The sequence below is a fragment of the Megascapheus bottae genome, chromosome 13 (assembly GCF_031878675.1).
Source record: "Megascapheus bottae isolate mThoBot1 chromosome 13, mThoBot2.hap1, whole genome shotgun sequence".
NCBI classification, from domain to species: Eukaryota; Metazoa; Chordata; class Mammalia; order Rodentia; family Geomyidae; genus Megascapheus; species Megascapheus bottae.
Genome location: NC_143521.1, coordinates 12262126 through 12287512, shown reverse-complemented (window position 1 = coordinate 12287512; position 25387 = coordinate 12262126). Strand labels below are relative to the sequence as shown.

At 39.7% G+C, this 25387-nt stretch overlaps 1 protein-coding gene across 2 annotated transcripts in view; it reads right to left on the bottom strand.

Annotated features, from left to right (window-relative positions):
• The window catches only part of Rasgef1b (RasGEF domain family member 1B), a 537873-nt gene that overhangs the window by 415623 nt on the left and 96863 nt on the right, over positions 1 to 25387 (bottom strand). For both annotated transcript variants that reach the window (XM_090343353.1, XM_090343354.1), the window contains exon 2: positions 21131 to 21178. In XM_090343353.1, coding sequence (XP_090199479.1) covers positions 21131 to 21178 — 48 coding nt within the window. The remainder of the gene's footprint in view (positions 1 to 21130; positions 21179 to 25387) is intronic.

The window sequence follows — 25387 nt, the reverse complement described above, 5'->3', positions numbered from 1 at the left end:
CTTGAGTCACAGTGCCACTTCTGCCTTTTTCTGTGTATGTGGGACCAAGGAATGGAATCCATGGCTTTGTGCATGCTAGGTGAGCACTGTACCACTAGGCCAAACTCCCAGCCCAATATCTTTGAATTGAGCCTTTAAAGAATGAAAATCCTAACAGGAACAACTGCAATACAGAATTTCTTTCTGTATTCGTGGGTTATAGAATCTAGTCGCTCTTGTCCCAAATCCTTTTAGTAAGTTAGTAAGGGGAAATGGTAGCTCAGAACTAAACAGCACTCCCTTCTACATCTGATGTAACATCTACATACTCCTCTCACAAGCCAGTGGGGAAGAAATGAAATGTGTGGTGCATGGAATTCTGTGCCCTTGGCTCTCATAACCTAGTTCTGCAAACTGCTGAAAAGGCACTTCTCCCCTAATGAAACCAGAAGGGAAATGGAAGACTGCCCGGTCACCAGTCCACACAAGGCACAAGATGGAGAGTTTTCTTCTGTCACTGCATGCTCATTAATTGTCCCATATTAAGGGAGTCCTATGGGAGGGGGAGGGAAAGGGAAGGAGACTTCCAAGCTGCAGCAGGAAGACAGCATGCTGAGCCAGAGGCTCCAATAGCAGGGCTCTCCTACCATTCTGTCAGCCAGCACTAGGACTCATTGGGAGCCCAGGACTCCCTGGGAGAGCTTTATTATTCTGTCAGCTGTGGTTTCCCCCACCTCTCATTAATGCATGTCCTGGGGTCCTCTTCCAAAGCGGAGGCTATGCTCTTTAAGAAGGCTTTCCTAATTGCTGGAGGAGCCCTGGGAGGTACACATTCAAGCAGAAGCAAATGTTTACACAGTTCTTTTCCTCACCCTCTCTTCTCAGCAGTGCTAGCAAGCCCCTGGGGTACAATTTCCTGGAATGTGAAGCTGCCTCCCCAGTTCATACTCCTCTTCTCCAAGGCCCCAGCATCTCTGCTGAACACCCTGGGTCAGATTGCCAGGAGTGGCAGCCTGGTCCTGTGGAAATTAGGGTAAATCCCTTCCTAACCTAGGAAGTAAAAGTAACCATATCGTCTCCATAGGGCTATGACAAGAATGAAATGGCATGATGTATGTAAGCACTGGCAAGTACAGTGTTGTCACTTGATAAGTATTCATTAGTAATTATTAGCATGTATTCTTTGACAGCTGTCATCTGGTTCTTGTTTGTGGTAATTTTATCAAACTATCTCTCACAACACAAGCTAACCTCCTTCTCCCTTCCTAAGCCAGCCATTTGACTCTTACACTTTCTCTGTTTCTTTTTATGATGCATCAGTTTAGATAATAACAGAACTCACCAAGCACTTTCCATAGGTCAAGAGAGTACTTGGGACATAGGTGCAAAAATGCAGGAAAGTCACAATTATCTCCTCTTGGCATGATCAGAAAGCACGAATTTCTGTGAGATTAAGGGAAAAAAATCTCCTGTCAGTGATAGAAGGAAAGTGCTGTGATGTGATGTTCAGTTATAATCAATCACTTCCATTGTTTTCCTATCCCCACTCACAGACTCAAAGGAAAAGACATTTTCATAAGGTCAGTGTGTCAGCTTTTAGCACATGCAAAATTTAAGAGAGAAAAAAATAATCGTCCAGAAACAAGGACATACTAAATCCACCAGCACAATAATGTTCATTGCAGCTCTATTTACCATAGCAAAAATATGGAACCAACCCAGATGCCCCTCAGTTGATGAGTGGATCAACAAGATGTGGTATTTGTACACAATGGAATTCTATGCTGCTGTCAGAAAGAACTACATCGCCCCATTTGTAAGGAAATGGAAAGACTTAGAAAAAAATCATAGTAAGTGAAGTAAGCCAGACTCAAAGGAACTTAGGCTCAATGGTTTCCCTCATTTGTCATAATCAGTAGAAACCTTGGGCTCTCCAAGCAGAGATTTGCAATAGAGCAAAACCTTGATACAAAAGGCCATATAGAATGAGGCTAAATGAAAGGACCTCCTGGATATAGAAACAAAGGCCATATAATGAGTGATTGTTGTTTTTAATGTACTATGTTATTTCTCATCTCTTTTGCTGTCCCTTGGTTATCTCATATTGTTACAAAGTTTCATCTGGATATCTGATATATTGTATACATTCATATTTAGTTATTTGAAATTGGATAGGGAAGAGAGGGAAACAAGATGAGGGGTGGGGGTGGGGGAAGGGAAATGAGGACCAAGACATGAGAAAGGGTATCAATGTATGTGAAGTAATGCACCTTCTATCTGGTGAATATAATGTAACCCTTCTATTAATTACAATAAAAATATATGAGAAAAAAAAGAGAGAAAAAATACCTTCCCATAGAGTAACTTACATAGCTACTCTGATAGAGTTCCCCATTATAATAAAAGTGATTACCAGTGCTTTTTTCTAGTATCAAGACAGCAGATATTTCCAGTCTTTGTCATCTTAAAAATCACCCCAATACTCAAAGAAATACAGGTTAGAAATAGAATATCGACTTTTGAGCAATTCTAATTATGAACTCAGTCATAAGTTGGAGAGAGCACTGGAGAAGATGACTTGCCAGACAGGCTGGTGGCAAAGAGGACTGAAGAATGAGTGAGGGGAGTCTGAACAGCCCTATCTCATCATTCTAGGAAGAGTGAGTTCAAACGTAGAAATGGAAAGCAGAAATTAATAATTAAATGATGATAGGGAGATGAAGTGAAATTCTACAGAATGAATAGAAGGATCTCTCAGACAGTGCCGGACACTTCTCTAGGAAAACTGACCTGCCTTCAAACAGAAATACTACACAGGCTAATAGTTTGAAAGTCATGAAAAACAGTCATCTTAAGATCCTACAATAGAGCCCTGCAACTGAAAGTCATATAAATAGACGGAATTTCCAATCAGATTCCGAAAGATTTGTTCTTAAATATAAAAGGACAGTCAAAGGCTCCACGCATTGAGGGGATGTGTGCAAGAATAAAGTAAGAGAAGCAAATAAAGTATTGAGAAAATAAAATGAACAGAGACAGTAGACACAGATACAATGGAATGAAAGAAGAAAACTTCAAAGGCAACATAACAGCCTCTGGAGTTGTAGAACTTTTCTCCCCCACATATGGGGAGATAACACACTCATGGCACTATTCAACCTTTTACTTGGAAATAGGACATCTCTACTGAGGGAGAAACAAAAATAGGTAGTTTGGGGATTGTTGTTTTAAAATAACAACATGATACTATTAAAATGCACATCCATAAAATGATGCTAATTGAAATGAACTCCAAGATATAAAAACAAGTAGTATCTTTTTGTTTTTGTTTTAATGTACTGTAGAATTTCTTTTTTTTTTCTTTATACTTTTTCTTCCTTTGGTTTATCCCCTTTTGTCAATGGCTTTTTTTAAATTTTGGTACCCTGTGTCTTCTACATGTGTTTATCTGATTTGGGGAAGGGAAGAGGAATAACAAAAGGCAAAAGACAGAGGGTGAGCCAATGTGACAGCCTAACTCACAACGCACTATGTGGGAAATGAACTTTACAATTTGCAGGGGAGGGGGTCGGGAGGAGGGAAAATGGGTGAAAAGGAGGGAGAGGGTAAAAATGTTCAACAAGAAATGTGCTCATTACCTTACTTATGTAACTGTGACCCTTACAGAAAAAAAAATATTTTAATGTACATCCAAAACACAAGAAAGTCCGTTTAGCTTTTAAAATTAGTGCTAAATTTTTTAAACAGGAAAGAGTAAAAGGGCAACATGATAAGGTTTAAGGAGTTCACTGAAAAAGTAGGACAAAAAAGAGATGGAAATCAGAAGCATAAGTAAGAGTTTTAATCCAATCAACTAGAATGCTAGAAAGAAGAAACAATGAAACCACTGATGAATTCTCCAACAAACAACCCAAGGAAAATACATTAGTATTTTTTCAAAAGACATGCCAAAAAAATTCAAAAGTACCCCATGTCAAAGATTGTACAATGAAATTCATGAATACCAGAGATACACAGATCTTAGAGGTTTCCAGCCTGGCAAAGGTAAAGGATGAGGCATAAGAAAAGCATCCAACTTCACAAAAGTAATATTGTAAGATAGAAGTCACTGCAGTGATTTCTTCAAAACTAGAGAGAGAATTATTCACAGTCAAAGATTCTAGATTTAGCCAAATCATCAATCAACTATAAGGATTACTTTAATATGTAAAATCTTAGAAAATCAACTATCTAAGATTTTTAAGGAAGCTTTAGGAAAATGAACAAACTATGAAATAAAATGGTATAGTATCCAGGATACAAGAGAGAGAAGCAAAATGAGTTAAGTGAAAGTAAATTCTGTCCCTAACCTAGGACAAAAAAAAAAAACCTACCATGGCCGGGTACTGGTGGCTCACTCCTGTAATCCTAGCTACTTGGGATGCTAAGTATTAAGGGGAGCAGAGAGTGTTAAGGGGAGCACTGACTGGTGCCATCCTGAATGCACTGAGTTTCCTGCCCCATTGTGGAAGGTTAACAATGGTACAGCCCAGCCACCTTGATCTCCCCACCCCCCATAAGGAGGGATATATGGTATGGCCCAGCCACCTTTGCCCTTCTAGGGAGGGGCAACCTTGACCTTCTTCCCACCCCTCATGAGGAGGGATATCCACTTGGGTGGGGGTGGTCCTGCTTTGTGTGGAGACCTTCCAACTCCAACTAAGGTGATAGGTAGATTCAAACACTGGGCTGTAATCTTATTGGCTACCTGCATGTGGCTGGTGCTGACTATGGTCCCTCTGTGTATGTAACTATCCCATTGGCCACCTGTGTGGCCAGGTTTGACCGCATGTGTTTTGCCCTTAAAAACTCAGCTGTGAGCACTGCTCGGGGTCACAGGGTCAGCTCCCAAGTCTTCACTGCGTCCCTGGCTGGTCAGTTCCCCATCTACTTCCCCAATAAATTCACCTTTTTATATGAGACTGTCTCTGTGTGGTGGACTCTGGTGAGACAAGGAATCCCCACCTGGAGGGATGTGGAATCCCCTTCTCTTGACCCCATAACACTAAGGTCTGAGGATCACAGTTCAAAGCCAGCCCCGGCACAAAAGTCTGTGACACTCTTATCTCCAATTAACCACCAGAAAAATGGAAGTGGCATTGTGGCTCAAGTGGTTGCCTTGAGCTGAAGAGCTCAGGGAGAGTACCAGGCTGAGTTCAAGCCCCATGACCGATGACATAGAAGAAAGAAAGAAAGAAAGAAAGAAAGAAAGAAAGAAAGAAAGAAAGAAAGAAAGAAAGAAAGAAAGAAAGAAAGAAAGAAAGAAAGAAAGAAAGAAAGAAAGAGAGAGAGAGAAAGAAAGAAAGAAAGAGAGAAAGAAAGAGAAAGGAAGAAAGAAAGAAAGAGAAAGGAAGAAAGAAAGAAAGAGAAAGGAAGATATGGATTTACCAAAAATTATGAAATAACTATATTAAGGATACAGAAGGAGATAAGATGGGTATGAGGAAAAAAAATCTAATTTCATAAAATAGGAAATCATTTAAAAAGAAAATAATTATAAATAGTTCATTATTGTTAGAGCTTTGGTCTTACATTGGTGGGAGGAGTGACTTATTTTCTTATATATTTTTAACATTTTGCCTTCTAAAGCTATGCACATATATTTGTATGACAATTTTTTACATGACATTTTTTTAACTAAGTAAAAAAGAAATGTTGTTTGGAATTAATACACAGTTGCCCCTGCATTTTTCTACTAAAATCTTTCAAAAATACATTGAGGATTTGTGTGTGTGTGTGTGTGTGTGTGTGTGTGTGTGTGTGAGAGAGAGAGAGAGAGAGAGAGAGAGAGAGAGAGAGAGAGAGAGAGAGAGAGAGAGAGAGAGAGAAAGGCGGAGGGAGAGAGAGAGCTGATCCTAAGGCTTGAACTCAGAGCCGAGAGAGAGAGAGAGAGAGAGAGAGAGAGAGAGAGAGAGAGAGAGAGAGAGAGAGAGAGAGAGAGAGAGAGAGAGAGAGAGAGAGAGAGAGAGAGAGAGAGGCGGAGGGAGAGAGAGAGCTGATCCTAAGGCTTGAACTCAGAGCCTAGAGAGAGAGAGAGAGAGAGAGAGAGAAAGGCAGAGGGAGAGAGAGAGCTGATCCTAAGGCTTGAACTCAGAGCCTAGGCACTGACTTTCTCTGCTCAAGGTTAGCACTTCCCTCCTGGAGCCACTTCTGGCTTTTTTGATGCCTAATTGAAGATCAGAGTCTCACAGACTTACCTGCTCAGGCTGGCTTTGAACTGTTATCCTGAGATCTCAGCCTCCTGAATAGTTAGGACTACAGAAATGAGCCACCAGTACAAAGCACACTAAGGAATTTTTAAAATAACTTTCCCCTTTAATGTAACTGAGCTACACAGTTGCACAATTATACTAAACTTATCAACTTATTCATTTACAGGTTTGATTTTAAGGTAACATTTTACAGTCCCCAAACCTGCCACATAGAAAGCTCTTTACAGTTGTCTTTGTTTTTCATCTCATCATTACCCACACATAAATGCTGGCATTCCAAGTAACTCAAGAACACTGGGCATGTTTTTTTTTTTTTTAACATAAAAACATGAACACTCAAACCTTCTCCTTTCGCTCTGCCTCCCACTGCTAAATCAGTAAAGAAATGTCAACATTTGTCCCATACTATCTGCCATATGAGCCTGAGACATTCCACAGTGATATTTATTTTAATCATGCTGTATCATTAGTTAGGATTAATTATAAACTCTAAGGGATGAAATAAATAAACAAATCGTGGGAGCTAGCAATTTGCAGTGTGTCCTGATTAACATGAAATTATTAAGGATTCATGCCAGAATTCAACAGAAAAACAAAGCAAAACTTAAACCAGATGTTTTAAGTCCTTTTTCTCCCAAGATGACTAAAGGATAAGACACTCACAAGGCCTCACTAGCAGTCCGCTTACCCTTGCCAAAGAGGAATCTATTAGCATCTCCACTAGACAGCCATCAGTTATCCTTCAGCTAATGCTGGCAGCTCTCTGTGTCTGTGGCCCCACTTGGGGCTATTTCCTCTACCTCCTTCTCTCCATTTTGCATCTGTCCTCCCAGTGAAGTCACTAGCTTACAGGCCAAACTAAGGAAAAGGAAAGAGGAGGAGGACAACAAAGAGGAGGAGAAGGAGATGTAGAAGAGGAGAAAGAGGAAAACGAGAGGGAAAAGGAGGAGGAGGAGGAAGGAGGAGGAGGAGGAGGAGGAGGTAACCATAGCAGAAAATAAGAACACGAGTTTATCTGAGTTGAGGAAGAGAAGGGGAATCACAGAAAGAGTGGTACAAAGGGTAAACCATTTCAACAGTGATACTTACTAGATAGTTGTTGGAGATGGACCTTACAACTTGGAAGGTCAGGAGAGGGAAAGTGGAAGAAAATGAGGGAGGGGGTAACACTGTTCAAAAAGAAATGGACTCATTTCTCAGTACCTGTAGTCAGTACTCAGTGACCTGCCATGTTACTGTATATCACCTTTAGAGTAAAATTTAAATAAAAAAACTCTCAAGTTAAAAAAAAGAACACAGAGTACCATGAAAACATGGAGCTAGAGTATGTTGTCTGCATCAGTTCTGGTTGGATATCCACATCAGTAGCATAGTTTCAGAAAGAGGGACAGGGACACAGAAAGGATAACTTCTGACAACTTTCCCATGATCAGCCCAGAGATGGGGTTTCCTGTTTCCCTTCTTCAATCCTACACTGGGAAACTCAGCACATTTCCACCTTGTCTTTCCCTCACTCTTCCTGGACCTGTTTCTAAACCCTACTTAGAGTTCTTTGATGATTAAAATGATCCTAATACTAACCAAAATTTATTAAATCTTCCATCAAGCTTATGTGTTATGAAATAAAACTGCGCATGTGTGAGAGTACCCAAAAGTCAAGCTGGAGATTTGAAGGAATTGGGAGGATAAAGCATCTCCTCCCTGAATTTTGAAAGGCTGAGAGTCTCCTGAAATGGCCCATCAGTCATGGCTTGAAGGACCTCAGATCCTATCCTAGGTGTAGACTAATTTCACACCCAACTTTCTGAGAATTCACCTGCTGCTTGCACCTGCTTCTTAAGATAAAAAATGAAGTTGTTTATCACTTGAGTATATCACACCATTGATGCTTGTGACTTCAAGGTTACTGTGACCTCACTTTTTCTGCACATACACCCCTGTAACCTTCTCAATAAATACCTTTTAAAATGGACCCAGGACCCCTGAAGCTGGACGAAGACTTCAGGCCCCTGGTGCCCCAAACCTCAATTCCATGGTCTAGTGTCCATTCCTGCCTTTTCCTCTGGGCATCACCATTTCCAACATATATGCCACTTGAGATTTTGTCCATAACATTTAGATGTCTGGGCATTAAAACCATGAAGAAGAAGAGTTGCAGATCTGGTCCCGAGATTCATGTTATAGCTTCTGGTAAGACATAGACAATTGTATGTGACTTTTCTTTCTTTTTTTTTTTTCATCTAGTCAATGAAGAGTTTAAAGGGATCCTCACATAGGTCCCTAGATCTATCTAGCCCATCAGACCTCTTCCTACCCCTCCACCCTCAATATTTTACTTAGAAAACACTAAACTCCATTAGACCATCTGACTCTACCTGGTGCACACTTGAGAATGAAGGGTAACGCACTTTATGCAAGGAAAATTTTCACACACTCCAAAAAAGCTGTCACAGAAGCACACACATCTGATATCCCTTTTGACATCCTCTTGGACTTGTGATTTCAGCCATGTCTAAGGTGTAAACTAGACTCACTTCTTTACAACTACCTCTCTTCAACAGTGATGAGGCTGGAATCCACTGGTCTTTTATAACATTCCCCATAAGATAAATCCCACTGGCTGAGGGAAGATGAAAATGGCTCAAAATAGCACAAATTCCTACTGCAAATCTCAAGGGTAGACACTGGTGTTCTGTCTTTCCAGATGCATTATATGCATGGAAACAGTAGTGTTTCAGTGGAAACAAGCTGATGAACCCAGTGTCATATAAATGCAAGACAAGGCTCAGAGTGACCTGCTGATCAAGCCACTTCGGGAGTGCAGGCCAAATCTACAATGCATAGTGGAAGAAGGGGTAGATATTGATTGTGGCTTCAAAACCAGTTACAGCAAGAGACATTGCAAACACAGTGCACAAACTCTTCTCGTAAATCTTTTCTGAGAAGCAAGGATCGGTGACCAATGACAAAGAGGAATAATAAATCAAAGCAGTTTCAAGAAATAGTAAGGCAGGCAAGAACTTCCAGTTCTGGTGAACAGCAACATGCAGACCTTGATGTGATTCCTGCTGTCTTGGGATGCACAGGAGGGAGCAGGAGCAGAACTGTTATCTCAGCAGGGACATCCAGGGTCCTGTTGCTTTTCTTCCACCAGTTCTCACTGTTCCCAATCCCTTTCCCTGCCATCTCCAAAACAGATTCCCCCCAATCAATAAATCCTTCTCTTTGACTTTACTTTCAGAGTATCCAAGTTAAGACAATGCCTGTTTCCAGTCTTTCATGGCCCTCTCCTTCTACAGACTGGCACTGTGAGCAATAGTGGAGGCAGTTATTACGAACTCACCATCTTTTTAGACAGGTAAGAAATGTGACATCTAGAAAAATGACATATTATGTCCATTGCCCAGGGTCTGCCAGTGGTAAAGATGAAATTCCACTTGTCTTGGTATCTGCAGTAGATGCTGTAGACTTACATACCTGTTCTAAGGTCCAGTTTGTCCATCTCTCTGTGGCTGCTAGGAGTCTCACAGTTGTACCTTTCTCCATAAAAGTAACCTCCATATGCACAAATGCCTGAAGGTATGTATGTCTGCCCCAGGCTTACTCCACCCACCATGAATAAGTGCTACAGGAGTGAGTGCAGTTTGGAGCCCTTGTCTCTATGATGCCATTCAAGTTCTATCATTCTCCAAGCAATCAGCGATGGACTTCAGAGGAAACATTTCTTTGCATATTTTAGTTCTTTGCCCTGGCCTATTTCCTACTTCCCTACAAAGTCCTCCTCTTTATAAACCACTGGCACATCCTGCCTGCATCTAGCTTTGCTTCAGAATAGTTCTATAGCCCAGCGTGTTTGCCATGACAGAATGTTGCATGGCCAATGAAATGTGGAAAATGCTGGATTATTTGTTGCACTGATGTTTGATTATCCAAATCAGAACTCAAAACAGAAATGTATTGGCCATTGTGTGTGATCTCACTATTGGGTGAGATCTTTCAGCAGGGACTAAGCCCTGGGGATTCCAGCCCTTAGAGCCCTGGGGATCCCAGCATTATAGCAATCACTGTAGGCAGGGTTAGTTAGCTCAAGAGTGGACTCCTGATAGGAATGGCTGTGGCCCAGTTCCCTCTTTTGTCACAATGCTCATTTACCCTTCTTCTGTGTTCTGATGCAGCATGAAGGTCCCTTGCCAGTATCATGTTAGCACCATGCTCCTTAACTTCTGAGCCTCCAAGAGTCAGACAGAGTATTGTTTATCCTTTACTCTATTCGTGGCTGTTCTGCTAGAGCAAAAGACAAAGGATTAAAGCAAATTCCTAGTTATCAATTCTGATAACACCTCAGGATGGTCATTTTTCTATCTTTGAAAACTCAGGTATTTTAGTAATATTACTAAGAAATATATCTCCTTCAAATAAAGATAAAGGTATCATGGTGGTATAGATAAACTTTTCAGTATTTCAATTACTATGTTTTAATGATATCACTTTTTATCATATTAGATCTTTGCTAATTATGACATGTTATAAATCCAATATGTACAAACATGAAATGCATAGGCCTATGTCATTAACATGACACATTTTACAGCAGGATATAAAGTAACTCATCGCCTTGGAAATACCTGCCTACAAAATGATACTGTTAATATTGGCTCCATTTTTCCATATAACTCTCTTTTAAGGTCTAAAATGTGGTAAATTTTATAAACCAATTGTCCCAAACTTTTCACTCTGTTGAAAAGCACCTCTGGGAGATGATGTTTCTATGATCAGAAACCACTATTAGGCTAAAACAGACTTAAATAACTGAGCACTGGCCAGGCACTGGAGACTCACATCTGTAATTCTAGCAAGTAAGGAGACTGAGATCTGAGGATCTCAATTCAAAGCCATCCAAGACATTAAAGTCTGTGAGGCTCTTATCTCCAGTTAACCACCAGAAAACCGGAAGTGTTGCTGTGGGTCAAGTGGTAGAGCTCAGGGACAGCATGCCCAGGTTGAATTCAAGCCTCACACCTGGACAAAAACAAAACAAAACAACACCCAAAAAAACCAAAAAATAACAATAACTGAGCTCTGGTGGCCCAGGCAACCCAAAAGCAGTGGAAATGTCCAATAGGAAAGCAAGATAGTCTAGTGGTAGGTATAACAGAGAGCCACTCCATCCTTAAGAGAGGGTAAAAAAAGGACACCAAGGTATTAGAAGGTAGTGTCATGGCTTCCACCCCCTCCCACTCCCATTTCTAACCTAATCTCTAGCACCTACCATTGGTTAGCTCCCATCTGGCAAGAAGGAGTCTGAGAATCAATCCAGCTTGCAAGGCTCCATCCCCACTGACACAGGAAGCAAAGCAGAAGACAGGTAAGGAAGGCACAGAAGAGCAGACAAGCCCAGCACTAGCAAGCCCACAGAGTACAACCACAACAAAGACCTTCAGAAACAATCAAAGAGCCCCATCTGGGAAGCAGCAGGCAGAGATCATTGCCTTGCCTAGATTTTAGCAGCAGAAAACAAAACAAAGGGAAAGCCTGTCCTTGATTTTTCACTAATGAAATTATAAATCAAAACCACAGGGAAACCACCCGACTTAGTTTTCTAACACTTTCATATTTCAGAGTACTTCACCAGCATCATCACAGTGGTCTTAAGAATAGTCTAGGCAGGGCCAAGACTTTGGCCTAGTGGTAGAGTGCTTGCCTAGCATGCATGAAGACCCAAATTCGATTCCTCGGTACCACATACATAGAAAAAAAGCCAGGAGTGGTGCTGTGGCTCAAGTGGTAGAGCTCTAGCCTTGAGAAAGTCCAAGGACAGTGCTCAGGCCTGGAGCCCAAGCCCAGGACTGGCAAAAAAAAAAAAAAAAAGAATAGTATAGGCAGATTTGCAAAAAAGAATATCTATTTTCCAACATGTAGAAGGAAACTGATTTCATATTTCTGTTGTTGCTGCTGTTGTTTTATATTGCCTAAATTCCAAGCCTTTCTATAAAACATAAACCCACTGCATGACTATCAAGGTATGCTCAATTATAGCTTACTATATTTAAAAGAAAACTCATATTTTTTGGTAAAAATCATAATGTGAACACTAGATATTATAATTAATGCTTGCAGTGATACCCCTCATTAAAAGAAAAATGTAGATTCAAATGCAAATCAATGAAGCAAAGAAAATAATAGTTTCATAGCGAAAAATCTATTGTAAAAAATGAACATAGACTCTAATACTTTTTACAATAATTACCTTTTAGGATTTTTATTTCATAAGTAAAAATCAGAAACTGAAGTACAATTAGAACTGTGTTATGAATTATCAGAATTTGTAAGAAGTTGAAAACTTGGGAAATAAGGGGGAAAACATGTCATAGCCCCACTAGTACAGATATAGCTGTTCATGTTCTACTCATTAATTATTTACTAAGCACCCTAAATGGGCTAAGTCTGCTGGGCAGTGGACAATGTCAATTTGACATAAGTCTAAATCAAGATCACAGATCTCGATTGTCTACAGCACACAGGATACCAAAGAAAATAGAGTATTTGTCATCCTTTCCCTCACTTCTCATTGATGCAGGATATAAGTCTTAGGATGCCATATACTGTATTTCCCAGTCTAGTTTCCAACAGTTTCCTATCCCCAAGTAAAACCTTATTTCACAGATTCCATTGATGTCCTCCTGAGAGAAGGAGATCCATAGAGGACTGTGGAGTTCCATTGAAGAATATTTTTTTCACCGTTTTCATTTGTAACATTTGAGTCTAGCCAAATTACTTTTATTTATGGAAAATGTAAACTGTAAGGGCGTGTCTCAAACCTAGAACCTTTGTCACAAATTTAGCACCCAATCATTCTATACTGTCCTGCTCTCTGAGATCTTTTTTTATGTGTCTTGTTCTCAGTGCTCATCAAGCCTGAGGAATGATTAGCCCAGGCCAACTACCTAACTCCCAATTCTACCAACAAACACCTAATATATGTTCAATAAATGTCTTTGACACAATTAACTCTGATTTCAAAATGAAATTTAAATTATTGCATAAGCTTGCACATTATTTTCAGGATCATGCTTAATCATATATTCACATAGTTTTTTCTAACAGGCTATATTCATATCATGTTCTGGGAGGCATTCTGTGGCTATGACAGAAGTCCCTAGCACTTTCTATCACTTTCCTCTACTTTCTTTCCTTTCATATTACTATGGCTGCTTGTAGTGTTGATTTCCTATCTGAATATAAATTCCATCTACACTAAAGCCCCCATCTTTATAAATCAATGCCACAACCAATGCCATAACAGAACTTGGCTTAAAACAATACTACAAAAATGAGCAACTGTAATGTATAGGCTATAGACAAAAAAATACTGAAAACTGTAACACCAAGAAATCTGGCCTGAAATAAAATAATAAATCTTTTAGTTAGGTGCTGGTGCCTCATGTCTATAATTCTAGCTACTCAGGAGGCTGAGATCTGAGGATCAAGATTCAAAACCATCCCAATTGGGAAGTAGACATTTTCAGAGAGGCCATTATTCTCTCTCTCGTTTTTTTTATTGTTGAGGTAACGTATACAGCGGATACGTTTACATTTGTCAGGGAGTGGGTTCATACTTCTCACACACTGATACGCCTTCTCATGTTTTTGTTCCCCTTTCCCTCCCACTAACCCTTCCCAGTCATATTGTTTTCCCCCTTCCCTATTTCAAATAAACAAATAAACACACAGTAACCACATGAGATTAACCACAAGGGGAAAAAAAGAGAAAAGAAATAACTGCACACAAAATGAAAAGACCTCCAGGATATAGAAACAAAAGCCATATAATGTATGATTGTTGTTCTTAATGTACTACGTTATTTCTCATCTCTTTTGTTGTTCCTTGGTTATCTCATATTGTTACAGTATCCTACCTTGTTATCTGATATATTGTATATATGTTTATTTGTTTATTTGAAAAAGGATAGGGAAGGGGGAAAACAAGATGAGGGGTGGGGGTGGGAGGAGGGAAATGGGGACAAAAACATGAGAAAGGGTATCAATGTTTGTGAAGTAATGCACCTTCTATCTGGAAAATATAATGTAAACCTATTAATTACAATAAAAATATATTAAGAAAAGAAATAACTGCACACAGTACTTGAGAACAACAATCACAAAGATAAACCTCTTGGTTCCACATCCTAGCGTTCATTTTGTTTAGTCTCATCCTGTATGACCTTATGTGCATAGCTTTTGAGCTATTGTGACGAGAGGCCATTATTCTGCTTGCCATCATCCATTTGGGGAAACCATGACACTGACTAGCCCGTTGCTCTTGGTTCTTGTCTAGTTCATATAAAACACTTTTTTAAAAAAGGTAAAAATATCTGACAACCTTGTATATCTACAGTAGATAGGCCTAACATTTATATTTATTGATTTACTTAATTGGTTTTCCTCTTATTTTTCATATAAAGTTAAAGAACTGTTTAAATAATTCATTAAATAGGTTATGTTCTCCATGCAGGTGGTAAAGGGTTCATCATTACAAAATGTCAGTTAATTATTTATTCTCAGAAGGGGTTGCTGAGTTTAATAGGTCTGAGGACAAGTGAGATAATTACTTTTTAGGAAGCCGAGTAGTACAGGGAAGCCTAGCATAAGGATTATAAATCTGGTTATACTAGTAGCAGCCAGTCTGAAACTGAAGGTCAGTTAACCACAGGAAACAAGCCGCAGAAGTGGGCAGAAGTGCTTTCAGTATACTGCTCATGTAGCTGCACCTTTTTCTTCCCCTGCATGCAGTCCCTGTGGGAACACTGCACCCTGCTCCACTGGCTCTCTCCACTTTTCACCCTCTGTGCCCAGCCCAGCAGGCATGGAGGAACTGACAGATAGCAAAACCTTAGAGAGCTAGACTAGGGATCACAGGCAACCTGGCTCTTTATAATTTTATGAAGCATCGCACAAGGAAAAAACGTGGCTCCACTGATGAAAGCTCCTACATTAAAGTGTAATGATGGCTGGGGAAGGTAGGAGAGACAGGAAGAGAAGGTCAGGCTGTGAAAAGACAAAACACGAAAAATCAGACAGGAAAGATGGAGTCTAGCAACAAGGGCTCACTAGGCTCTTTGGACTTGTGCCAAACACCCCAGGCTTGTTCTATTAAGGTATGTCTGACAATGTAAGGTAGATATATATGTGTGTGTATACATAGATAGATAGATAGATAGATAGATAGATAGATAGATAGATAGATAGATAGAGAGGTATATGTATATATGTGTGTGCACATATATGTATGCATATATATATATTAATTTCTAAAGATATAGATGTTCGGAGAAGACAGAAGATGAACATGGAACAAGTTAATGATCTCAGACAAACTCCCAGAGACCGGAGGTGAACTGTGGTCCAGAAGTTATTGTTTTTCCTTTATTCCAGAAATACAAAGTCAATGCTTAGAGCAATCTTTCTTGAGTCTCACTTCAAATGAAAGGAGCTCCTAAAACCATTGGCCTACAAACCTGAAATTGACTCTTGGGAGTTTTAGATGTTAGACTGTGAGTTAAGTGAGTCCGAGCAAGCATTCTATCTTTGGAATGTCTAGGAGTTTATAAAAATTAAAGGAGAAAAGATGGAAATAAAGGAGACCCTTGACTGGAGCCATATGGCAGTGAAACACACATTTTATACAAGCTGTGGTAAGGCAGGCTGCTCCCCACCAAGGCAAATAGGAAGGACAAAGATGAGATAAGTATGCCACTTAACAAATGCCATCACATTCAAAGCAATATGAGATCTACTATAACCCATAAGTATATACAATTGGTGTCAATTAAAAATAAAACTAACAAAACATTCATGCTGCTCCCCAAACTCATATTTCCCAAACCCTACTCAAGATAGATCAAGTTCAAGAATAAAAGCTCCAGACAGCCAATCCCCTAGAGCACATGGCAACAGAAATTGACCTACATTGCTGAAATGCCTACTTTGCCCTTCAGGGTCTTTTTATGGCTAATATTCAGAAAGGCAATGACTGTAAAAATTAGTGTCCGTGTGTATGACACACACCCCTTGGTCTTTATAATAATACTTGTCTCAAATATTTGTCTCAATGAAACTAAAATAGCATTTAAGAACTAAACAAAATACTAAAATATTACTTTAGCTTCTTTTGAAAACAAGATTAGTAGAAAATAGTAGACTCTCCTACAGTCCTATTGTTGTGATCTTTTAGAGATGATCTCTATTCATTCTTAATTCATCTGGCCTGTTTTGTCAGTTTTTATCCAGCCATCATCTTCCCCCAGGCCACTGGCATCTTTCACAGCTATGGGAAGATAACCTGGACTAAAGATAATGCACACTCTGCTCTGGAGAGATTACCTTTTCTTCTTCTGTCAAAACCTGCCAAGAGAATTGTCACCACCCAGAAGCAGTGACTTTTAATTTCCCTTAAGCTAAATTAAATCCTCACCTCCTCACCATTGATGTAATAGACCCAAGCTAGTCTCTGATGCCAACAGAAATGGTATGGAAGGACAGAAATTTAACTCTTGGGTGCTCTGAACACAGCTTCTAATTTCTACTTTTTTGTTGGGGTAATGTATAAAGGGGTTACAGTTACATTCTCCAGGTAGTAGGTGCATTACTTTTCACACATTGATACCCCTTCTTATGTAGGTTTCTACTTCTTAACTCTCCAAATAAAGCTGTCACATGTAGTACGCCTCTGTACTACCTTCTCATAGGGTTTTGCTCCTTCCTTATGTGCCTCCCATTGGAGCATAAACCATTCTTGGGAGATTCGGCAGAAAATGTGTAACAAAGCCCAACATAAGGAGGCTCACGGGAGAAAACAGAAATGGAGCATCTATTTGTAGAGAACAGAGCAAAGGCTGCATGTCATTTGTGGGAGGAAACTGATAAGGGAAACTTGATACAAAAATTTATGCCCCATGGCAGGGAGTTTGGCCTAGTGGTTAAAGTGCTTGCCTAGCATGCATGAAGACCTGGGTTCGATTCCTTGGTACCACATACATAGAAAAAAAGCCGGAAGTGGTGCTGAGGCTCAATTGGTAGAGCTCTAGCCTTGAGAAAGTCCAAGGACAGTGCTCAGGCCCTGAGCTCAAGCCCAGGACTGGCAAAAAAAAAAAAATTTATGCCGTTGGTATCTACCCAAATAAGTTGAAAACATATATCTACACAAAATCTGCACGTGGCAGTTGTCAGTAGCTTTTTCAATAATTGCCAGGATAAGTGAACCATGATACTTTGATGGTGCAATCCAGAAGCAAAAAGCAATGAACAGGAGTCACAGTGGCAAAATGGCTGGCGTGAGGTACTCAACATACTTCATATAGCATACTTCATTCAGCTCTGCTCTTGAGCATACTACATCACACACAAGCTTCAGAACCTAGCAAGTGCCTCACATTCACACAGGGACACATTGCCCCCAGAACTGCAGCAAACTCATTCACCTAGGAAAATGAGATATATGTGTTGGTGGCACAATCCCACAACTCTTGTAGCTTAAACTGCTAAGGACACATGTTGAAGAAATGGAGTGGAAGATGAGAAGGGACAGGGAGGGGTCACAGCCGATGGGACCTCAGGGTAGAATCACTAAAGACAGACACATTCAAAACCTTTTTCCACTTTATAGAAAGAAACAACCAGATGCTGCTTGCTCAGGGATTTCAGACCAACACAGAGCACAAGCACTGTCCATCACACAGCCTGCTCAGCTGTCATGGGGTGGGTGGGGTCTTTCTCAAATGCACTTATCAACATTTGTGAAGTTCCCAGATGCTAGGAGCTTCTAGTGAAGGAGGGAAAGCAAGAGCTAAGGAGGTGAAAAGACTAAATGAAGAAGTGCTAGTCTCAGCCTGTGCTTCATCTTGGAATACTGGCACTATGGATGTGATACCCTCATTTATGTAACTGTATCACCTTCACCTTTACACTAAAAAAGAAAGGTACTCACCACCTGACTCATGTAACTGTATCACCTCTGTAGATCATCTTTACAACAATAATTTTTTAGTTAAATGTAAAAATCCAAAATGATTAAGACAGTGGTTGCCAGGGAATGGGAAGAGAGAAGCACAGAGGACTTTTAATGCAGTAAAAATGGTTTGTATACTACAAAGGTGGATTTATGTCATTATACATTTGTTTAAACCCAGACTGTACAGTTCAAAAACACCAAATGTAATCTATGAACTTCAGATAATAATGGGGTCTCAGTGTAGCTGACGGATAGAAACAAATGAACTATTGTAGTAAGATACGGATAATGGTAAAGACTAAGAATGTCTGAGGTGAAGGATGCATAGGAAATCTCTTTAGATCCAAAACAAAATCAAGCATTAGTTCTGTTTTTACTATTAACATTATTGATCTTGAAGCAATACTTCGAGGGTAGCAAGTGGATTTTATAAGGGGAATAGAATCTTTGATTTGTGTCAGCATTGTTTACTGACATTCTGAATTGGGGTAACAGAATGCACATTTCCTAGTCTCCATCCTTCATATTTAATGTGTTTAATGTCCTGTTTCCTTGTGCCAAGGAGATCAAGGACAAGTTTGGGGCATTCCTGTTTTATAAATATATATCTCAATATAATCTAATTAACATTTTACTGAAATTTCCATAAAAACTAGTATGACCTTGACAACATGTCAGTGACTTTGGAGCTCTCAGAAGAATCCTGGATACCACTATATTATGCTGCTCTTCCAGGCCTCTTTTTCCTTAAAGCTCTAGCCTGAGTACACTCATAGATAAAACTATTCCCTTAGGATTAAGCACTATTAAACAAAGGAAAGCAAACACCAAGGAAAAATAAACATTAAAATAGCCTGATTTACACAAGGAGGCGGCAATCCTGACATAGCCATCTGCTACTGACAGAGCTAAGACCTTGGCTGTGCACAACGTTGCTTCAATAGAGGCACCTACATCTATAAATTTCCCCTGGACAGAGGTTGGCCATGTAATATTTTACCTACATGATAGCATTGTAATTATGTAACACACACACACACACACACACACACACACACACACACACACTGATGTCAAGGACAAGCAAGTATGAGGGGGGAGTGAGCAGCTAGTTGACACATCATACCTCTCATAAATTCCAACAAACAGCCTTGAGGGCAGAGTCCATATGTCAACATTTATGCCCTTGATGGTCAGCACACTGTCCAGTACAATCAAGTACCCAATAAATAGTTGTGTTAAAAAATAAACGAACAAACTCAATGATTTTTCCCTATTGCTTAAAACCAGAAGTAAAATGCTCTTACACAGCCCTTTATAAAAACACCATGAGTATAGCTTCCATTGATCAAATTTCAGTTCTAAATTCTCTGCTTATTTCTAACACAGAAAATTTTAGAACTTTCTGCACTGAAGAAAGAACCATCACCTATCACTAATTCACTGCAGAAGAGACCACTCCAAGGCAAAGAATATACTTCCAAACATACATAGCCACGGGAGGATAAAGACATTCTTGTACTGAACACAAAAATATCATCTTTACAAAGCACTAGTATTTGCTGAGTACCAATGATGAGCCAAAATGAGCATATGCACCTCATTTATATTATTGAATTTAATCCTCACATCAACTCCACAAGGAAGAGTTATTGTAAGGTCCACCTCAGATACACTTTTCAGATTTTGAAAATAAGACTCAGAGAAAAGTTTTCATCAATGTTCAGTTGCTTTTGTGGTTAAAACCATGAACTTCAGTGGCACTGTGGCTCAAGTGATAGAGCACTAGCCTTGAGCTGAAGAGCTGCATTCTGGAATTGCTGTTCACAATACCATGCAGTTCTTTTCCTCCTTTCCATAACCTAGGTAACACTTCATACAAGGTGCACAACTCTTCCTATTAAATTTTCCATTCAAATTATTGACATGCTTTCATGCTCCTGACAGACTCTGAAAGAGTACAAGGAATATTGAACCATGAACCCCTCATTTAAAATTAAACATGAATCTCCCCACACTCCAAGGAATATACGCATGTTATTGCCCTATCTATCACTAAGAATTAACAGAACGTGTGTGTGTGTGTGTGTGTGTGTGTGTGTGTGTGTGTGTGTGTGTAAGGATTAACATTTTAGAATTCCAAATTTTCTCCTAACTTGGATTTCTAAACAATCAATGAAGCATAATTTTTCAAAAACAAATGAAGTGCTTGCTTGGTGCATGGCACTGAGATATGAGCACTTTCACACTGAATATCTCATCTTATTCTTAAGCTGTTTGACAATGGGAATATGACCATATTTGGACAAACACAACTAAGTGTTATATAATAATGTGGACAAACTATGAACTGGAGCTCATTCTTTCTCGCTCATAGAGCTCATATTTTAACACATTCCCACAAATCATAAATGAAGATCACTGTATGTAAATATACATATATATATATATATTAAGGTAAAAATTGCCTCCATTGCAATTGCCTCCATTGCAGAGATAAGAAAATAAAAGAGCAGAATCTGGTAGGGCATCTTCTATTTGTCTTAGCCCTATAAGCCATGAGTAACATCTAAGGGCCAGTCACTGGATTCCAAGAACTTCTCTCAAATTCTGTTTCAAGGACCTCTCTGCAATGGCAGCTTTATTGTTATGGAGGCAAAGCCAATGACTTTTCTTTTCAAAAGAGCAGTGATCGCTCATTCCCCTGTGTGGCTGGGTGGCTCAGCACTGGTTGTTCTGCTCAGGAATATTTTTTGAAAGTTTGTTTCTAGATATATTCTGACCTTCTAAAGGCAAATCCTGGTCTTTGGGGAAGAAAAACAGCATCCATTGAAATAATAACAACGTGTTAAAGAAAAAAAGTCAGAGAAAAAAAGGAAGAAAGAAAACATACCTTCTGTTTGGTGCTTGATTTCAGGCCAACTCGGGAATGGCTTTTGGACTAGAGGGAAAATGAAAAAGAAATCTATGAAGAACACAGAACAATCGCACACAACCTGACGTCATTCCATCTAGAAGATAAACATTACAAGTTAACATCCTTTTCTCTACCCTTCCTTTGCAGCCTCTTAAATCTAAAACTAGAGACACCAGGGCAGGCGTTCCCATGGTGAGTGGGCTTCTTTAAGGCCTAGAGCTGAGAATGAGAGGCCAAGCCTACAGTCTGTCAATATCTTGTCCATCTCCATCAACTCAAAATCTCCTAGGGAACATGACAGAAACCCAAAGCCGGCACATGAAAAAGTTCATGGAGCTCTAATAGAACAAAGAGGACAAAGGGAAGAAATGGGTCAAAGCAGCAGCAAGAAGAAAATACAGGAAGGAAACACATGTCCTGTAAATTGCCTAAGAACAAGCAGAGGGAAGACAAGAGGAAGTGCACAGGCAGAATCTCCAGGTGTATTTTGCAAGTACAATTTCAACCTCAGCTAATCTAAATAAAATTTTATTAGATTGAAAGAAACTCTCAAAAACATTAGTTGGTATGTAGGACTTTTCATCTGCCAGTTTGTTCATGGTTATCTAAACTAATTGAGGATAAGAAAAAGTAAGGCAAGCATTAAATTATGCATGAGAAATTTTTGTATTGAGCATTATGATTTTTTTTTCCTTCCAATGAGGAAAGCGCACAAGTCAATCTTATTATGCTTAGTATTCAGAGAGTGAAAATACTTGGTCTGATGTGTACCATGAATCAAAATTAACTACTACAGTATGGCTAGAAAAATGTCTTTCTAAGTCAGCAGGCTCAAACTCTTTGGTCTCAGGATGCTTTTTACACACAAAAAGCCTTGCAGCTTTTGAATCTATTGGTATGTACTTTACTTTTTTTTTTTTTTTTTTTTACAAATTGGAATGGAGAAATTGTGTGTGTGTGTGTGTGTGTGTGTGTGTGTGTGTGTGTGTGTGTGTATTTGTTCCAGAACTAAGGCTTGAACTTAGAGCCTAGGAACTATACCTTATTATCTTAAGGCTAGTGCTCTACCTCTTGAGCCACAACTCCACTTCTGGCTTTTTGGTGACTAACTGGAGGTAGTCTCACAGACCTTCCTGCCTGAGCTGGCTTTGAACTACTATCTTCAGGTCTCAGCTTCCTCCTGAGTAGCAGGCATGCGCCATCAATGACAGCTATGGAATGCAGAGATGTTTAAATGTCTTTTAGTTCATTTAAAAATAAAAAGCCTAGCACCAGGAGTTGGCTTAGTAGTAAGTAGAGTGCTTGCCTAGCATGCACAAAGACCTGGGTTCAATTCCTCAGTACCACATACATAGAAAAGAGCCCAAAGTGGTGCTGTGGCTCAAGTGGTAGAGCTCTAGCCTTAAGAAGCTCAAGGACAGTGCTCAGGCCCTAAGCACAAGCCCAGGACTAGCAATAATAGTAATAATAATAATCCCACACATGTTATATGGCATAATTTATATAGCAAAAATTAATGAGAAAGCCCAGCACGGTGGCATACGCCTGTAATCCTTGCTACTCAGGAGGCTGAGATCTGAGGATCACGGTTCAAAGCCAGCCCAGGCATTAAAGTCGGTGCGACTCTTATATTCAATTAACCACTACAAAACCAGAAGTGGTGTTGTAGCTCAAGGGGTAGGGCAGTACCCTTGAGCTGAGAAGCCCAGGGACAATGCCCAGGCCCAAAGTTCAAGCCCCACAACCGACAAAAAAATTAAAAAATTAATGAGAAAATAGCATTTACATTTCTGCAAATATCTTCAATAGCTAGGTTGAACTCAAATAGAAGACAGCTATATTTTCATGGTTGCTTTTGCATTTAATCTATTTTAATAAGATTTATATGTAATAAATGAAGAAAACCCAGCCTTATGGAGTCGAAAAGGAATCGAGTGTTTAAGACAAGCATTGCTGAAAACTGTAGATAGTCTCTGATAATATGGTCACAACTTGACAAAAGGTCATTTCATAGGGGTTGGTTGCTGTAGAAAGCATTTTCTGTTCTGTCAGAAAAGACCTGCTAGCATATCTTGTACTATGAATTGATCTTTAGTAACATAATGCATTGGCCATTTTGAAAAGGAATAGTTCAATGAGTTTGCTGACTGCCCAAATATTGACACTTCCATCCCATGATTTACAAAAATTATGTATTAGCCACCATCCTCACCCAAAACAGTCTTTAATGGCTTGAAAGCCATTAAGCTCATAGCAACAGATAAAAGTTTCCTGAAATTCACATTTTCCTCTAAAAGCCTGAATTTTATCATAGGCAACACATACTTCAAGGAAATTGCTTTTCTTGAAGCAACAGGCTCATTTCTGGGAATATGGGCCAGCTACTAAATAACTGTATTTCATTTGTCTCTTATTCTTTTAAGTTAAAATGGCCCTTTATCAATCAAGAGGCTAGTTCAGCTTATAATTCAGTCATGAGTGCTTTTCTTCAAACAACTACTGAGTGTTTGAATATAGTGAAAGGGTTTTATGAATAGTTTGCACTGATCACACAAAACACTACAAACATACATACTCAAGAGAGCTACTCAGAAAGTATAACTATCAGGAGGATCAAGATCCAAGCCAGCCTAGACAAAAATGGGATGCCCTGTCTGGAAACTAACCACAGCAAAACTGATGGATGACTGTGGCTCGACTGCTAGAGCACCTGTGAAGCACAGGCCCTGAGTTCAAATCCTAGTACTGCAAAATAAGTAAAACAAAAACTAATGTTTGCTATTTCATCATAGGCATTTTCAAGAGAAAGGCTTTTATTCCATTGTGATGCAAATGCCCAAAAGTGTCATTACAAGATTACTATTAAAATGAGGTGCTACTGCTTTAGGTCATGTTAAAGCACCAATGGTGTTAGCCACCATTGTTCTCACACAATCAGTGCAAATATCACTTAGTGCTACAATTTGCACGTTAATCATCTCTAAGAAGTACATATCTTAAGGTTGAAGTTTCCTTATTAGTATGCACTACCTGTCTTCACAGGTTAGGATGATACCCTACCATCTTCCTCCTCTTCCCTCTGCTTCCAGCTCATGATCTTACAAAACTGAAACTCTGATCCCATGAAGCCATCCTCATTTTCCCTCTACCTCCCCTCCCCCCACACACACTCCTTAGGAACTACCCTGTTACCTTCTGTCTCTATAAATAGGACTACTCTGAGAAGCTGGTGTCAAAGGAATCCTTGCAGGATCTGTCTGTTTGTAACTGGCATATTTTACTTATATCCTCAGTCTTCTAGGTTATAGCATATGTCAAAATGCCCTTGCTGCCTTGGCAGTATCACTAATGGGAATGAATGCTGACATATATAATATTCAATGTACACATGTAAAACTGGAACCAGATAGTTTGTGGGGAGTGGTGGGGTTGTGAGAGATGGGAGAGAGTAATAGGCTGGGTGACATTGATCCAGATGTACTGTACTCATAAACTGACATGTCAGTTTGAACTTCTATGCAGCTAATATAATTTTAAGTATTGTATGAAGAAAGGCTGAATAGGATCTCACTTCACACCCCAATCATATTTTGTTTCTTCATTCCCCTGTCAGTGGACCAAAAAAACTACTCTTTTTCCCCACTACAGTCATCTGTCATGTGGCCCACTGCTGACATCCATGCCTTCTTCTAAGACTGTCCTTAAACTGGAACCTACTATCCCTAGCATGACAGTTTGTTTATTTCTCCTCTATTTTCCCACTGACAGCTGGCATCTCCCCCGATCCACCCTTAGCACCTGTGCAGCCGGGGAGTGGAGGTAAAAGGCTGGAGTTTTATCCCCCAGTTTCTGCCTGTGAGCCTGGCTGCCTCTCTCCTCTCCTCTTCCATGCCCTATCATGCACCATATCAGCTAAAGCAGCAGGGTTTCTGAGGAGTGGTACTTCCAGCATACAAATTATGTTCAAGAGAAAGCCTCCTATCTCCTTTGAACATCCCTCTCAGGCATGCTGCTGACTTGAACATGGGAAGCTCTTATTACTATTAATAACTCTATAGTACAGAGGGGAGGAGACAGCTGTACTCAAAACAAAATAATGATGAGCTTGGCCTATGCATAAGGCCAAGACAAATGATTATAATGTGCTTTGTATCATATGTCTTCAAGGCTAATTAATGTGTGCAAGTCTAATACTGAGCATTATCTGAAAACACAATGCCACTAAGAAAATGC